Source organism: Temnothorax nylanderi, unplaced genomic scaffold (genome assembly GCF_030848795.1).
Source record: "Temnothorax nylanderi isolate EJ_2023f unplaced genomic scaffold, tnyl_v1.0 TNYL_tig0163_pilon, whole genome shotgun sequence".
Classification (NCBI taxonomy): domain Eukaryota; kingdom Metazoa; phylum Arthropoda; class Insecta; order Hymenoptera; family Formicidae; genus Temnothorax; species Temnothorax nylanderi.
In genome coordinates, this window is record NW_027249225.1 from 143,628 (window position 1) to 162,544 (window position 18,917).

The window sequence follows — 18,917 nt, forward strand, 5'->3', positions numbered from 1 at the left end:
CGACAACGGTGCAAAAATTGAAATCTCAAAAATGCCGGGGTTTAAGCGTCACCCCCCCGGGGCTGATCAGTCACACTGCATTTTCAATACATATACGTACAGCTAATCCTGAAAAATGATAGGATACATTTTAATAATTGTTTTTTAAGAGAAAAATATAAAAATTTATTTAAAATTTTTATGCGAAACATTAAAAAATAATTGTTTTACCTAGACCTATTCCATAAAACAATTTAGGCACGTGAATACAGAGGTTAACCAAATCGTAAACTCCCCAACGGCACGTCATATTGTCAACGCGGGCAACCACGGGGAACACGCGTGACGGAGTTTCGGTGCCATAGGATCAGCGCGGACCCTCGAGCAACCTAACCAAGCCGCGTTTCTCGCGGGGGAGCGATAAATAGCGACAGGGGGGTTAGAAAAGCTAGCGGGGGAGCGCGACCATTTTACCGACTCGACGGCGTCCTCGCGCCGATTCCTCGACGCGCCGACGACGACGACGGCCACGACCACCACGACGACGACGATGACGACGACGACGACGACGACGACGACGACGATGACCACCACGACGACGACGACGACGACGACGATGACCACCACCGACAACACCACCACTACAACGCCGGCGACAATGACGCCGAGACGATGCGGCGAACGCTGGACGATGCGGTCGCACGCGCGACTGTCACTGACACAACGACCAACAACGACGATCTACCGCGCGCGCGGCATGTCAACTCTCGCGCGGAAATCGCGGGATCTCAGAGCCGTGCCGTGCCTCGCCGTACCTCGCCGACGTGCCGTGAGCGCGAGCGATCTCAAAAACAACGGTCCGCCATCTTTTCGGTCGGCCAAAACACCCGTTTTGCGACGATACGTGCGTACTATTTCCCTCCTATACAAACTGACGCACGTGCAAGGGAAGACAGAATCACGCTCAAGGAAAACCTAACCTGAAATTGGCGAATTCGCCGTGAGCTGAAGTCGTGCGCCCGGCGCGCCACAGTGACTGACCAGCCCCGGGTGCTTACTGACTGATTAGCCCCAAACACAAGTTTCAGGTTTGATCGCCCACGAAATATTAGACATCAACGATAATGAAAAAACTACACTGGATTCGTGTTCAGCATGCATTACTCTTTATAATCACGTACCTCGAGATTTGGAGAGCAAATATTATTGCAGATATTACAAAATTTCCACGCGCAGAAAATTTCACTTTCACCTTCCGAAAACACGTTTGCCCTCGTAAAAATCATAATACGGCAGGTAACCTGCCGAAACTCCGTTGGTCACATGGGTACCATAAGCAGCGTTTACAATGTTAATAGCGAGTTCGCACAATATACAGGTTCCGAGATATTTGATTTGACACTTCAACCCCGTTGACCTTTTAGCCCCGGTCTCCCCTACTCGCAACTCGTTGCGTTGCGTAAAAGATCCATGGTGCGGTCTCGCTTCGCGTATACTTGGCACGAGACACTACCGTGTCTCTTGATTTCCAGAGAGGCTCAGTACTCACAACTTTAATGATTTGTAAAAATCATTGTAGAGAATGTGAGTTTTACATTGTTAAATTTTTAAGTTTTACATATTATATATATTACAAATGACATATATGCATAATGAGATATATTTCAATTTTAATGTCCAAATAATATAATAAGATTTCTCTATAACATTGCTATAAAATAAAATATTTTATAGCAATGTTATAGAGAAATCTTTTATATAAAACTTAAAAACTTAACAATGTAAAACTCACATTCTCCACAATGGTTTTTACAAATCATTAAAGTTGTGAGTACTAAGCCTCTCTGGAAATGTAAAGTTTACCCTGAAGAGATTCGAGAAAGAAAAAAATAATATATTTCCATGAAATTGTAACAAAATATATTATTTCATATATCTTGACTACGATAAATATATAAAGCTTAACTTTCAGAAATAGAATACTTTATATACTTACGCTCTATCCCTTCCCTATATTTTTACAATAGAACTTTGGTGAAAATCTATACAATTGCTCGGTAAATGACATATATTTCATTTTCAATGTTCAAATAGTATCTAAATTAAAACATTTTATAGTATATATATATACTATATGTTTTAATTTAGATACTATTATATATATATATGGGGCATTCCATGCCAACTCAACCCATGATTGTCCTCGACCATTTTTTATTTGGCCGAAAATTTTTTGTGTTTTCATACTAAATGAAAGTAGCTTCTATGATTTTTTTTAGATTTTTATCTCTACTCATACTTAAGTTATGGATTTAAAAAAAAAATGCAGTTTAAAATTTGGAAAATTTTAAATGCCTGTAACTTTAAGAAGAAAAAAGATATTGTAGAAAATAATGTCATGGTCTTTCTTTTCGTTTTTCACTGTACTTTTCGAAGAAAATATCGAAAAAATGTTTAATGGGCAATATGACTGTTTTTTTTTAGGATTTAAGTAAAAAATGTTTGTTTTTCTCAGTGCGACCGTTTTGATTTTTTTCAAAAAAATCTCAAATTCTAGACTTAATTTCGAAATTTTTAAGACGTATAAGAAAATGGGATTCCAATAACTTCGATTTTTTAAGGGACTTTTTCTTCATTTTTTTCGAAAATAATTTTTTAAAAATAAGATAGACTCTACCGATGGCTATCAAAAAATTTGATAAATTTATAGACAGCAATCCTGAAATTTCGATCTATAGGTAAAGAGGAAATTCGAATATTTTCTATTTTTTAATTGCATTTTTACTTATTTTTATTATTGAATTACTTTTTTTTAATGGAATATTATAAATTGGGGAACTTTAACGGATAGCATGTAACAATTAAATTATTAAATCATATAGTTAACGAAAAAAAACGTATATTATCTGTGAAAATAGCAATCAGATTTATTTGAAAATAAAATAAATAAATAAAAATTAAAATTAAAAATAAACATAAAATAAATGATAAATATATCAAAAATTATGCCATATTATATAACAACGTTTATACTATTTATTTATTTTTATTTTTTTTCTGTCTTGTATTTTTTAAAATTATTTTCTGTGATTTGACATCATTGAGAGAATATTTTTACATTCATATTTCTATTGATATCAGGTATAGCGCAATGAATTTTTTGTGTGTCCGGTATAGGTTTAGCACTTGACTTGAAAAATGAAGAATTACTGAAGCACTGGGAACTTTATTTTTCAACAATTAAAGTAATTTAAATCGACCGTGACTGGCAATATATAACGTCTTTTCCGATATGAACATAGAAAAACTGTGAGCCAACTTGGTTTGTCGGATTCACACAGCACTTTTTCCGATCAACCAAGTGAATCCGACAAACCAAGTTGGCTCACAGTTTTTCTATGTTCATATCGGAAAAGACGTTATATATTGCCAGTCACGGTCGATTTAAATTACTTTAATTGTTGAAAAATAAAGTTCCCAGTGCTTCAGTAATTCTTCATTTTTCAAGTCAAGTGCTAAACCTATACCGGACACACACAAAATTCATTGCGCTATACCTGATATCAATAGAAATATGAATGTAAAAATATTCTCTCAATGATGTCAAATCACATAAAATAATTTTAAAAAATACAAGACAGAAAAAAAATAAAAATAAATAAATAGTATAAACGTTGTTATATAATATGGCATAATTTTTGATATATTTATCATTTATTTTATGTTTATTTTTAATTTTTATTTTTATTTATTTATTTTATTTTCAAATAAATCTGATTGCTATTTTCACAGATAATATACGTGTTTTTTTCGTTAACTATATGATTTAATAATTTAATTGTTACATGCTATCCGTTAAAGTTCCCCAATTTATAATATTCCATTAAAAAAAAGTAATTCAATAATAAAAATAAGTAAAAATGCAATTAAAAAATAGAAAATATTCGAATTTCCTCTTTACCTATAGATCGAAATTTCAGGATTGCTGTCTATAAATTTACCAAATTTTTTGATAGCCATCGGTAGAGTCTATCTTATTTTTAAAAAATTATTTTCGAAAAAAAATGAAGAAAAAGTCCCTTAAAAATCGAAGTTATTGGAATCCCATTTTCTTATAATTCTTAAAAATTTCGAAATTAAGTCTAGAATTTGAGATTTTTTTGAAAAAAAAATCAAAACGGTCGCACTGAGAAAAACAAACATTTTTTACTTAAATCCTAAAAAAAACAGTCATATTGCCCATTAAACATTTTTTCGATATTTTCTTCGAAAAGTACAGTGAAAAACGAAGAGAAAGACCATGACATTATTTTCTACAATATCTTTTTTCTTCTTAAAGTTACAGGCATTTGAAATTTTCCAAATTTTAAACTGCATTTTTTTTTTAAATCCATAACTTAAGCATGAGTAGAGATAAAAATCTAAAAAAAATCATAGAAGCTACTTTCATTTAGTATGAAAACACAAAAAATTTTCGGCCAAATAAAAAATGGTCGAGGACAATCATGGGTTATATATATATATATATATATATATATATAGGGGAGACCGGGGCTAAACCGCCAACGGGGTTGAACCGCCAAATCAAATATCTCGGAACCTGTATATTGTGCGAACTCGCTATTAACATTGTAAACGCTGCTTATGGTACCCATGTGACCAACGGAGTTTCGGCAGGTTACCTGCCGTGTTATGATTTTTACGGAGGCAAACGTGTTTTCGTGGTGAAAAGTGAAATTTTCTGCGGGTGGAAGTTTTGTAATATCTGCAATAATATTTGCTCTCCAAATCTCGAGGTACGTGATTATAAATGCATGCTGATTATAAAGAGTAATGCATGCTGAACACGAATCCAGTGTAGATATCTAATATTTCATGGGCGATCAAACCTGAAACTGATTTATCCCGGGGGGGTGGCGGTTCAACCCCGGCATTTTTGAGATTTCAATTTTTCCACCGTTGTCGTTTTTGCTCTATACCGGTTAAACAAAGCAACATAGATAAAAATTTCCTATATAAATTTTGTAGCTAAAGGTTCACTCTTTACAGTGGTATACCACGTTTAACTAAAATTATTTATTTTGTTGTTAAAAATCGGCACCGAAAAAAAATGGCGGTTTAGCCCCGGTCTCCCCTACACACAAAGATTGATATATTCGTATATGTGTTTGATAAGTCTATATTTGTATTCAGAGGTGCGTAAGTGTCCAACTGTGATAATTGAGTCCTAGTTAACAATGGATTTGGAAAATCCAAACTATCTGGCAATGCATGAATTAAATTTTTCGAGTGATGAGGAGGAAGTAGAAGAGATCCTGATGCGTGCTCCTAAGCGATATTTTCGTGATTATCAAAATCCTTTTGAATTCTACAGTGAATGGGAATTTAAACAAAGATTTCGATTTTCCAAAAATTTAGTAATATTTGGCATCTTACCTTTAGTAGAAGAAGGACTTGCCAAAATAAACAATCGAGGCTTGCCAATATCTCCTATTGTACAATTATTAATATGTTTAAGATTTTATTCAACTGCAAGTTTTCAGGTATGTAAATTTTATATTTATATATAATATATATATATGTATGTCAAAGGGTTTGTTTCTTGACACTTAAAAATCTTATAATTTTTTAGTATATTCTAATAAAGAATTATGATTCAAACTTATTCTGATCTCAAAAAGTTAAATATCTCTTTCCATTCTCTAGATATTACGTTTTTAAGTCTTCCAAGACACTTTTTTAATGACAGCTTCCAGGACAGTGATAACTTCCAGGACTGTCCTGGAAAAGTTCTGTGCATAATGGTATATTCCAGAACAAACATAAACTATATAAACGATATTATTCAAATATGATAAAATATTTGAAAAATATTGATTAAACCAATGAAAAATCTTTTTATGACCCTTTTAATCGACTTCCATTAAATATTATAAAAAATTATCTGCTGTTAAACGTTAAATTTCTATAATAAAATATAAATTGCTATTAATTGACTAATCAGTGTGAAGCAGTTGTCAGCTTACATCTTTCCGTAAATGAGTTATTCTTAACAATGTTGACAATAAAGATGTAAAAATACGTAATTCATAAATAATAAGAATGAAGGTCTCTACATATGGAATGCTTTTTGGAAGATTAAACAGAATATTCAAGTAATTTTCGTGATTTTTTACTAATATGTCGATCAATTTTCTAGAAAACAATTCAAGCGTTGGCCTTAATGGTCGCATACCTTTATTATATAGAATTACGTTTTTATACATTGTCTTCATTATCAATATTATTAAGAATTACATACCTCGGCAAAAAAAAACATAAGTTAATGGCGTTTCCAAATGTTGATAGCAACGTAAAATGCGTGAAGTTGTTGAAAAATGTGTAAATATTACTTCATGATATAATGTTTATTTCCAAGCCACAGACAAATTTTTGTAAATAATGTGAAATGAAACACATCAATGATTAATTGATTTCTTTTGTACGTTTTTTTTGCTATAAATTCCTTTTAAATAAATTTTCCAAAGCGAGTTATTCATTCCTGTGTTTATTATAACCATATTTTTAAAATTTTGTTTTGTCCTGGAAACGATCATTAGGTCACAAGAATATATTTTCTGTTTTTTCAATAATTAACGCGTTACATAAATATTTACGTCTGTAAGCAATGTCGATTCATGTCTTTTCACAAAGATATATTTTTTAAGATCAATGTTGACAAGAAATATAACGTAGAAAGACGTAATTCATACATAGGTAACAGAAGTGCAAGTTTCTAGGCCAACGCCAGATGACAAGGCTCACACGTTAGGATGACCAATAGAAATGTGTGAAAATAATAAATATGTATATACCATACGCATACTGCACACACTTGTTTTGAAATACGTTGTTGAGAGAAATGGGCGCGCGCGCGCGCGCGCACGGTGATCGACTGCAGTATATTTGATTTTGATTGTGAGATCACGAGTCGATATAATTGCCAATATCTTTGCACAAAACAATCACAGCGAAATGATCTTGGATTCGTTCGAAAGCTGAGGTTCTAGGGTTTCCAATGAGCACATTTTCGCTTACCTCAGTTGACTAATTTGCGTGATGTCGTCGATTAAAAATGCGTGTATTAACACTCTTCATGTTATCTTGAGTTTTCTCTTTGCCTACTATACAAAGTTATAGAAGTTAGAAGAATATTGCAAGGACATATATACTTCCAATTGGAATATGTAACGCACTTGGAAATGGAGGAAACAACTTCAACCATCAGTATGAAGAGGGTTACGCTAGAGAAAGTTATCGCATTTCTGAAGGTGGATTTAATGTTTGCTTGTTGTTGGCCAGTTTCGCGGGACGCGACAAAGTTTCAGATCGTTTGTAATAAAATATTTCGTTTAGTTTCCGGATTGCACGCAATATTATTAATTATCGAACTAATATATACGATTATTTATCGTATTGATAATATTCGTATGTTTATGCAATCAAGCTGCGCAGTGGGTATCTTATTCCAAGTTCCGTTGCAGATATCGCTATTTATTCTGCGGCATGATCGTCTGCAAGTAAGAAGCTAAGAAATTATTTGTTAATGCACTACTATAATAATTATGTAACTATTGTTCTAATTTATATATGTATAGCCGTTATATGAGGGCTTATCAAATGAAAGTGAACCAAGGAGATTATTTCAGAAACTTTTACTTTCATCTTAAAACAAGTCTCCATCAGCATCGAGGCATTTGTCGACGACTTACAATTATTACAGTTAGTAGGACAAATGCCTCAATGCTGGTGGAGACCTTGTTTGAAACAAAGATGACAGTTTCTAAAATAATCTCCTTGGCTCACTTTTATTTGACTGGCCCTTATATGATACATTCTACATATATATATATATATATAATAGTAAAGGCTCATATAAAATCAACCAAAGAATAATGGAGCGTAGAGCCGTAACAAGGTGTTGGTGTTCATATATTCTATACTTCCGTAAAGAATTAAACAAATTGTAATGTACATACTGTACATATACAAATATTCCAATTTAATAAACTGCGCGCCGCAAATTTGTCGGACTTGAAACACAGCTATCTTGGAAAATTAATACCCTTCCCTACACTGAGAAAAAGATTTCTTTGGACCAAATAAGGCTCGTTAACAGATAATAAATGGCATGGTTGGATACGGCGAATCGAATCAATTTGTTGAATCAATGCAATCGTTAGTTTGTGATAATAGTGAATATTTCTTAGTAGTTAAAGAATATAATTTTGGCACAAAAGTATATTTTGTTACATTGATACTGGCGATGCGCCGCGTAGCGGGCGCGAGCCGAACTCTCTCGCCGCGTGAGAGTGCGCCGTCGTGAGACAGGTTAGTTTTACACTACTGATGACCAGTCATTGCGATAGTAATCCTGCTCAGTACGAGAGGAACCGCAGGTTCGGACATTTGGTTCACGCACTCGGTCGAGCGGCCGGTGGTTCGAAGCTACCATCCGTGGGATTATGCCTGAACGCCTCTAAGGTACGCCGAGCACCGAGCACGAAACAAAAGCAAGATTTCTTATCTATTAAGAAATATAGAGTTGGCTCAACAAATCGCATTCAACATGTCAACTATATCGCCGAGTTGACACAAATATGAATGATTAGCAATACCAACCCCTGGTGGAAATAATTTTACAACAATTTACGTATTTCTATGAAAAATTACAATCTTCTACAACAAATCACAAATTTCTACAAATTTGTGAAAATTGTAGAAATTCATGGTGAATTGTAGTAAATTGTAGTAAATTGTAGTAAGTTGTAAAAAGTAATAGAAAATTGTAACAACTTTTTTACGAACATTTTTATGAGACGTAGTAAATCGTAGAAGTTGTAGATTATTGTAAAAATCATAACTATTTATAACTATCTACAACATTCTGCGAATATTTTTTATGAGAACGTAGTAAATTGTAGAAGTTGTAGATTATTGTAAAAATCACAACTATTTACAACTTTCTACAACGTTCTAACAAAATTTTTTATAAAAATTTTAGTAATTTGTAGAAGTTGCAAATTATTGTAAAAATTACAACTATTTACAACTTTCTACAATATTCTAAAAATATTTTTATGATTAAATGTAAGATATAAACAAAGTATACTTGTCCCACTATAACTTATACTGCATCAGTGTGCACTAGTTTAGCAGTGCAGGAATAGAAACAGATCTTATTGAAAGTTGTAGATTTCAGCATAGCCTGATGTAAAAATGTCGAACATGTCGCATATTTAGTATGTTTATCCAGTGAGAAGGTTGATGTCGAATCGACGTCAATTCAACGTCGATTCACCGGAAACTCATTGACATCGAAATTAACATAAAAAATCAGCTGATTTCAATCAAATTGTTTTGGCATCAAGAGTTGCTTCTTTCTAAGTTACCTGTGTTCAAAACTCTAAAAATTTTGTCTAAAATTAAGAGACTAATGGCCGGTATTCATAGTCGGATCTTATTTCAAGACCGTCTTAAGTTATGTCTTAAGACGCTAAAGCCCCTTACACAATGTCAGGCAACAGGCAATAGGAACAGGGAATAGAAATCAGAAATCATGTATAAATACATGTATAAATACAGAATAAACAGTGACACAGGCAATAGACACAGAGTTTCCGTCACGTTGGAAATTCTGTGCCTATTGCCTGTTGCCAACCAATCATAGTATTCGAATTTTTTAGGTTGTAATTAACGATTTTTTTGTTATTTCCTGTTCCTATTGCCTGTTGCCTGGCATTGTGCAAGAGGCTTAATACGGCTATGCGATTGGTTCATGACATTTTAAGATTCAACTTAAGACGGACTTGAATATAAGAACCGACTATGAATATCGGCCTGTCACCATATGAGAGTATGCATAGTCATCGGTTCGATATCGATCGACATCGAATCGATGACTATCTGCATACTATATGGTGATAGTCTCTTAATTTTAGACAAAATTTTTAGAGTTTTGAACACAAGTAACTTAGAAAGAAGCAACTTAATGCCAAAACAATTTGATTGAAATCGGCTGATTTTCAATGTCAAATTCGATGTCGATAAGTCATCGATTCGATATCGAATAGATGACCGACATCAATTTTATAAGAAATATATATATAATGAGCCGACCCTATTAAGAGCTGACACCTTCCGTACATCTGCTAACAATAAGTGTAACATATATAGACAATACGAAACGTCTTCATCAATCAATGTTGTAGCACAGTGCGGAAGGTGACTAACTCAAGAGCCAGGGGTTTCAGGTTCAAATCCAGCGGTGGTAAGCAAATTTTCTAAGTACAATATAAATTTATTTAATTAAACTTGCACGTAATCAAGATTTTCAGCAATAAAATAATGTTTAACGAGAGAATTTAAGTAAATTTTATATTTTATTTTGTAGTATATCCAAAAAGTTGTAGTTATTCATAAAAATTTCTACGTAAATTTATGAAAAATTACAAACATGGCCCAAATCGCGTACTTTTGACGTAAAAATTACGTGAAAATAGCGTGAAAAGTTGTAATTATATTATAAGAAATTGTAGTTTTCGCATAATTTTTGCGTGAAAATTTGTAAAATTATTTCCACCAGGGACAAAACATTTATTTATATTAAATATAATTCGTTTGCTTGAAATAAATATTTTAGAAAAGTGTCAACCAAATATATTTAATTGACATAAAGAAACCTTTTTCTCAGTGTACCCCGGAATTAAATCTAACCGATTTAATTGTTTAAAAAAACGTAAAGAAATTATTGCGAAAAATATTACCTCAGCCAGGATCCCCATCTAACACAAATTTTCCAACTGTGTATATAAAATTAGTGTATTCTTTTTTTCTTATTTTTGTTGCATACTAAAGGAAATCAAAAAAATTAAAAAACTAATCTTCTCTTCGTCCTTTTATTTCATTTTGTATCATCTTCGGAAAGAATCATTCGAAATGTCGTCAGAAAAGAGAATGCCGTCGAGACATATTGCAAAATTATTTAAAATAGCTTGTAAATACAACTGAAACATTAGGCAAAATTATGTTATAATGTATAATATCATTATGTAGAATAGTATATATATAGGATTGGCGGGACCTGTCTGCGTTGTAGGAAAGGAAAGGTAAAAGAAGGTGGAAATAGGAAAAGGAGTAAACGAGGACACAAGGCTTGGTGAGATAAGGAGAGGAAGAAGAGGAAGAAAATGTGGAAGGAGGAAAAATAAGAGGTATGAACGATACAGTTTAAGAAAGGACGCAGCAGTTTTCTGGAAATATTAGAATCTTTGGATGGCGCGGATGCGAATCCAGGTATATTAGTTATGCAACGGCAGATAGGAGGTACGGGAAGATAATTAGAGGACGGAGGAAATAAATGTTGCTTCGGAGGGAACGAGAGGAGAAGAGCTGGGAGGCAATTTATTAGGAGTGGAGAGGAGCAGTGCAGAGGAATTTGGCAAATAAGAAAGAGGAATGGAGCGATTTGAGGGCACAGAAGAGTTTTTTTTGAATTAAAATAGGAATGAATTCAAAAGATCAGGAAGATTAGGAATGCTAAATATTGCTAATTAGTTTAGAATTTTGAATAAAATATTTTTTTTCAGATATTATATGGCTTTAAACTTTTTTGTCAGTAAAAATCCATTTAATGGTATTTAAGGATAGTTTGAGATTATTCAAAACATTTTCGACAAAGAATACGTAAATTGGGCGCTGTTTTCGCAAGTTTATCCACTGTTACTTTTTTATATGATAATAAAGATGCAGAGTTTTAAATATGAATCTATATAATTGTAAATAGCGATTGTCAGCAACTGTCTTAATAAATATAATATGGTTAAGTAAATTGTATATACCATCAGATATATAATTAATACACGTCAAGTTATAGAGTAAGTGTAAGTATATAAGAAAGCACCAATTTCTCGAAACTTTACATAATTTTTATAACAGTTAAATAACTGTTTACTATCACCTAATACTAATATATATTAGATATTATATATGAAAATAATTCGTATGACGGCGATCTTCCTTATACCAACATTGTACTGACATTATACTGACAGAGCTATTATCGTAACATATGTTTCTACCGTTCTATCATCTCCAAACCATCCTATAGTCCTATACCCGTAGTAACCGTAATTGAGATTACTACGCGTATTCGCGTAGGGAGGTAAGAAAATAATTGTACTATTACAGTTCACCGTCAGTACATTATTTGCTAGTTGAATAATTCGTAAACTTATGCGCTGTTCTGGCACAAAGCAAATCTACGAGGTAGGAAATGTGTATCAGAGGGGTCGCTTGTATTATATCATCGAGGAAATTTTATGCCAGCAGTTAATACACGTGGGTGGTAAATTAAACACATACCTACGTGCCTTTTTAACACGGAAGGTATTCTCTTCTGACTAACAATAAGTTAGTCCGAATCACTCTGCGTAACTATAACAAAACGATAGAATTCAACAAGCAGAAGCAATTGTTATGGCGGATGTACTGACAATGGAGAAGCTTATCGCGTTTTTGAAAGCGGACTTGTTGTTCGCTTGTTGCTGGCCGTTGCCACCAACCGCCACGAAATACGAAAGGATACGTAATAAAATATTCCGCTACTTTTCCGTCCTGCATGGAATGATTATGGTGGTTGCAATAGTATATACGATTTATAGCAATCGGTCAGATTTATTTTTGATAATGAAATTATGCTGCGAGTTATGTACCACTACTGAAGTTCCTTTGCAAATAATTTGCTTCTCGATTCAATACAATCGTCTCCAAGTAAGAAGCTAAACAACATCATTTTAGTTATATATCTATACAGTTAACCCTCTATTGCCCTCGTGTTAGCCCTGCGCCGCGCTTGTATGTTTGTCACTGTATTAGTGTGATATTGCCACATAGTTTTCTCAGATCAAGGACCACTATTTCTAACATCCCCCCCTCCCCGTTAAACTCTAATCGACCATTAACTTTTCAGAATAGACAATAGAAGTTGGCGAAGATGAAAATCGATCGATACATCAATCTAAAACAGTAAAACTTTCATTTGACAACAGCACGAGAGTCACGTCGACTCTAGTTGCTCTTGACATGAGCTTATAATATGAAAACAGCGCATATATCACACGTTAGCACTTTCAAAGTCTATCATATAAAAATTGTATTAACGAAATTTTGGAAAATAATCATACAAATATAATCTAAAAGGTTGTAAATGAAAAATCAAAAAGTTTCAGAGTTAACTTTTATGCCACATCTGTGCAATTGAAGAAGTAAGATGTGATGTTAGCTAACGCTCGCCTAACACGAGGGCAATAGAAAATTAAATAATAATAACAATAATTAAAAGGATAGATATTCTTTGAATAATAGTGACGACGAATCGTTTTCAAAGCTTCAAATTAAAATAAACGTGATTTTCGAAAAAAATAAAATATGTATTTTAATATTTATATTGTTTATTGTTCTTAGTCCCGTTTCTGTAAATTATATTTAGATATTATATATATATATATGTATCAACTGATTTATTTTTGTAAATCAAAATATATTAAAATAGGCTAGATCTGCTATAAAATTTAAATCATATTGTAAATCAACAAAATAGTATTCTTTTGTGTTTTCGTTCACATCACGAATTTTCTTGTTTAACCATTACGTTCAATTGCAGTACGTAATTTACGAATTGGAAGATTATTGCAAGCGAGCGAAACCAGAGGAGAGGACCATTTTTCATCGATATATTGACAGTTGTAAATCGATTTATATAGGCTCAATATGCGCCTTCACCGTTACCGGCTTGTTGCTCATCATCAGTCCTGTAGTAGAACCCCATCCTTTTCCCATCGACATAGAATATCCATTTTCCGTGGACTATCAACCTTTAAAGATTATAATTTATCTACATCACATATTACTCATATATCAAAGTTACACGCAGGTATGCGCAAATATTTTTATCGCACTTCTGTTGTGGTTCGTGTCAGCGAGATGTGATATCTTATCAAGTAGATTCCGAGCCGTCACGAAATTTACCGAGTTGCGTGCATGTATAGAAGAACATCAAGAGTTACTATGGTAAATAATAATTAAAGCATCATGTTCAATTTATTTAAATTTTCTAGATATTTGCTTTATTATCCATATATTTTCTCTCTATAAGAGAGTAATCAGTGTTACATATAAAACAATATTATCTTAAAAAAATTTTTTTTTATATTAAATAATTTCTATTCTATTATATAAATTGTTGGAATTGCAATTTATAATAATATTTTATATTAAGTCAATAGAAAGTTCAAATTTAAGTTTAAGTAGAAAATTAATTAATCCATCTTTATCTATTTATTTATTAGGTAATATTCTAAGATATATTGGTAATTAATCATTCTTGCATGCGGTTTATAAACTGTGTTAATATAACTGATTCTGATATAAAAAAATTTCTTTTTATTACTATATAAACAATATTTATTGTTAAAAAGAACATAAGTGACATTTAATTAATTATTACATCAACGTTAACTGCAAGATTTTGATAGAAAATGTATCTCTCTCATTTTAGGTATGGAAGAAAGGTTACCCTTTCTATTCGATATGTAATGTTAGCGTCGTTAGCCATCAGTACGATAGTTATTATTTTTACTGGTTGCACTTTTCTTAGCGTGAGTAAAAAGATTCATTTTAGTTAACGAAAAGTAGATATAAATATCATGCCTGATATTTTTCAATTTTTTGTTCCTATAACGTAAGCATCTGCACGTAAAACTTTTGTAATATGCAGTTTTCTCATTATTTCTGCAAGATAGTTTATTTACGATAGTCCCATAATTCGAATATGTTAATTTAAAGAACATTTCAACAGAACATATCGTTTGACGAAGCATAACATATCACATATCTACCGTTACAATCCTGTCTTTTAACAGCGACAACCAATGTCAGTAAAATCTACGTTCTTAATCTTCTTTATTTCATCTCTCGCAAAAGTATATTTGTGTGCGTGGCCAGCTGACCATCTGCTAAGTGCAGTAAGTTACGTTTATATATCTATATGTAGAGATCGTAAAAGAAGCTCGATACTTTTAAAAATTAATATTCTAGAGCACTAATGTTGCACACGCAGCGTATGATTCGATGTGGTATAACGGGAAAGTTGATTTTCAGAAGAACTTTTTACACACTCTATTGCGTGCCCAACAACCTATAGCTGTAAATGTACCTTGCATGTTACCGACTGTTTCGTTAAATTATTATGCCTCAGTGAGTCATTGATTTTATTACAGTATTTTGTTGTTATTAATCGTAGCACTATTTCTGTATTACTTGATATAGATGCGCATGCTGGAGATAACATCGTGCCTGTTATCCCGCACAAGAATTATTTATAAAACTTCATATATGTCTATGTTAATATGTTTTTCACAAGAAAAAAGTTCCTCTCTTTTTTTGGAATTAATTTACTTTGCATATGCTATTTATTGTATTATTATCTATATACAGAATGTTTATAATCCCCCTTTTGTCATATAACATAATTATTTTAAGCGTCTAAATTAAAATTATTGTATTCGTATTATTTTAGTACGTCTCAACTGCCTTCTCCTATCTGGCTACTTTTCGAATTATACTTGAAGAAAGCGATGAGGACTAATTGACTGGTGCAGATGTATTATGGTGATGATACATTTGTTTATGTTCAGTATGTACAAGTATTTTTTCTGTAATTGTATATTTACTGTCAAAAGTATTTCTAATCTAAATAAAAGTAAAATCGTGCCCATTGATTTCACCTGTACGCTGATCCAAATTATAGACCTAGATCCCCGAGTCCGTGAATGCCGGCGTGCACGGCAACGTCTGTCGTAAGTATTTTGGTGCTTTTAGTAGCAGCTGATTTTTAAAGCTGGTTTTATTTTAAGTAGCGAGTGGTCTGCTTCCAAAGCAGCGTCGTTTACACTGTCACAGCTTCCTCCCTAATGTGAGATGTATTATTAATGATATTGCAATCACATTAGCGCTAATTACGATATTTTGTCGTTTTTGAATGATGTTTATATCTGTGGTGGTTGCCGAGGTATAAGCGTTTAATGAAAATAAGAAATCGCTCGGCGCCCGAATCGTTGAGATTTTGCGCGCTTTCTCGTCTTAATAAACGGAAACAAATAATTGCCAATAATAAAAGTGAGCAATTCTAATAGAGTAGAGCACGATCTAAACAGTGCTTTTTGAATCATCTTTCTGTCTTTTATGATTGCCGAGATATAAGCGTTTAATGAAAATGATGAATGGCGAGGCGCACGATTCTTTTGGCCAGCTCGCGCTTTATTGCTTTAATAAACGAAAGTATATATAATTGCGAGTAATATAATTGAGTAATACCAATACGGCAAAGTATAAAGTACAAAGTCTTTTTTAAATCATCTTTCTATCATTTACGGTTGCCGAGATATAAGCGTTTTATGAAAGTCAGAAATCATTTGGCGCTCGATCTTTACGGCACGCGCGCGCTTTATTGCTTTAATAAACGAAAGTACATAATTGCGAGTAATATAATTGAGTAATACCAATAGGGCAAAGTATAAAGTACAAAGTCTTTTTTTAATCATCTTTCTATCATTTACGGTTGCCGAGATATAAGGGTTTTATGAAAGTCAGAAATCATTTGGCGCCCGATCTTTACGACACGTGTGCGCTTTATCATGTTAAATAAACGGAAGAACGTAATTGTTAGTAACAAAATCGAGATATTCCAATAGCGCACACTGAAGGAAAAATATTGTAGAATCAACAAAACAATTTTGTTGATTTTTCAATTTATTGATCCAATTATTTATTTTATTGAATTAAGGTGATGCTGGAGCCGTCTGTATAACCGACAAAATTACCATTTTCTATGTTATCGACTATATCTGTCCTTGTATAGACAAAGATATAACAAGGATAGCACGCTACATTGCACGCACACATACGCACGATACACATCGATATCATACTTTTATATTACGCTTCCAAATCTTGATTTGGAGGGTTTATCGATGTTTTTATTGTTATGCAATTCAGGGGAACTTGTTTTCGCGTTCGTACCAATGGTATATCTCTTATATGAAATACATCTTGTGACGAGCTGACAGCTCGCCGCAACTCGAGACGCCATATTGGGATAAGAGTAGGATAAGGAAATCTGTACTTTCGTAATTTTTTCTTGTTTTCTATATAAAATCGGAGTTCCCCTAAATCATTAATGTATGTATTGCAATTCTGGAGAAGGATTTTTAATTCTGTCAAATTAATACGACGCTACGTTCCGACAAAAAATGCCGGTAAAACAGACGGCTCCAGCATCACCTTAAGATTTTATGAATTTCTATTAGGTAAGATGTTATGTATTTTCGTAGCATTATTCTTTCTCAATCGCATGTTATTGCTTTCTTACTTTTATTGTACACCACGTAATATCATTCATCTTATCTCTCACTAACTTGATATTGCATTTTTGCTTTTTTCTTTTTAACATGTAGCATATAATCTTTCTCATATGCATTTGATTCTCTTTCACTAACTCATTATTACGTTTTTGTTCATGGATTAACCATTCGTATTCAGGTTACAACCTTCTTTGACCATTCTCTCGTTCGTAACAAACTCAAACGTTTTAACATTTTGTTTTCGAGTGAGTTAGCCATTCAGAACTTGAATAAAAATCCGAATCGTGAAGAATTATTATTAAAATAGAAAATAAATTTAGTAAATTTTTTTATTCAAAAGTCATAGGACTTTGTTCGTCTATAGGACCTATCGTGCCCTATCCATAAAATTTTGTCTTATTCTAATCTGACCATTTTTTTTACCCCCTTCAACTTCTAATTTTTTTAAAAATTAATAAATTTCTAACGAAGAAGGCTAGAAAGATGGCTTTATGGGGGCTATCACTCATTCTCAGATGCCAACTCCGGACCGCTTCCTAGCATGTGACAAGCTCAAACGTTTAGTATTGCGTAACGGAATGAAGTAGTCACCCTGGACGTAAACTAATGAATTAAGCCTGAACTAAATTTCAATATTTTCAAATATTTTTTAAGGGGTGAGGGGTGGAGGGTTGGCACCAACGCCTATGGAATCACTATCGCGGGTCCTACGATCTTTAGACACCAGCCACTTCTCATGGTCTCTTCTTCTCCTCCTTTCTTTGAAATACTATTTTTACCCTCTCTTAACTTATATCGGTCACTATATTCCTGGTCAACCCCGGACCTGGATACCAAAATCCGAATCATGGTAAAATAAGTATGAAATAAGCCTTAATTAAATTCGAAAATTTCAAACTTTAAAAAAAAATGGGTCGAGGTATGGTGAGTTTGTTCAACCCCTATATATGGAATCACCACCGCAAGGTTACAACCCGCAACTCCTCAGACATCAACCATCGTCCACCACTCCTTCCCCTTTTTTTATCCGAAAACTGTTTTCACTCCTTTTTTCATCCTATATATAGAACACACGCGGGGGTTGCGCGCTATATCAAAATCCGAGTCATTTTTGGCTAAAATTATATCGAATAAATATATGTTTTCGTCAAAATATAAGGTAAATTTATAGTATTTGTTCATTGCCGTCAAAATCGCCATTATACCGGTACCGCATACTGTTAGTGTAGCCTTTTCACTAATATCAGTTTACTTTGATGACGTCGTCAAAACATATGATAGAACGATAAAACTTTGACGACGGTTGTCAACAGCCAGAAGTCGAAGTAGTCAATGCTTGCGAAAAATCGTCGTCAATGTAGTTGATTCAATTTGCATTGGATAACCATCACGTTGTATACATATATTTTTCCGCTTAAACAAAATTAAAGTCAAGTAATGCTTTATCTTCTTTATTCTTCTATATATTTAAAAATATAA

General features: G+C 33.0%; 1 protein-coding gene across 1 annotated transcript; it reads left to right on the forward strand.

The window, feature by feature from the left end:
- The first annotated feature begins 12,441 nt into the window (after positions 1-12,441).
- LOC139777790 (uncharacterized) lies at positions 12,442-15,797 on the forward strand. Its single transcript, XM_071715407.1, has 6 exons — positions 12,442-12,789; positions 13,682-14,088; positions 14,576-14,675; positions 14,940-15,041; positions 15,115-15,273; positions 15,596-15,797. Exons 1-6 carry the CDS (start codon positions 12,496-12,498, stop codon positions 15,662-15,664), a joined length of 1,131 nt encoding a protein of 376 aa, XP_071571508.1. The 5' UTR covers positions 12,442-12,495; the 3' UTR covers positions 15,665-15,797.
- The last annotated feature ends 3,120 nt before the right edge of the window (positions 15,798-18,917 follow it).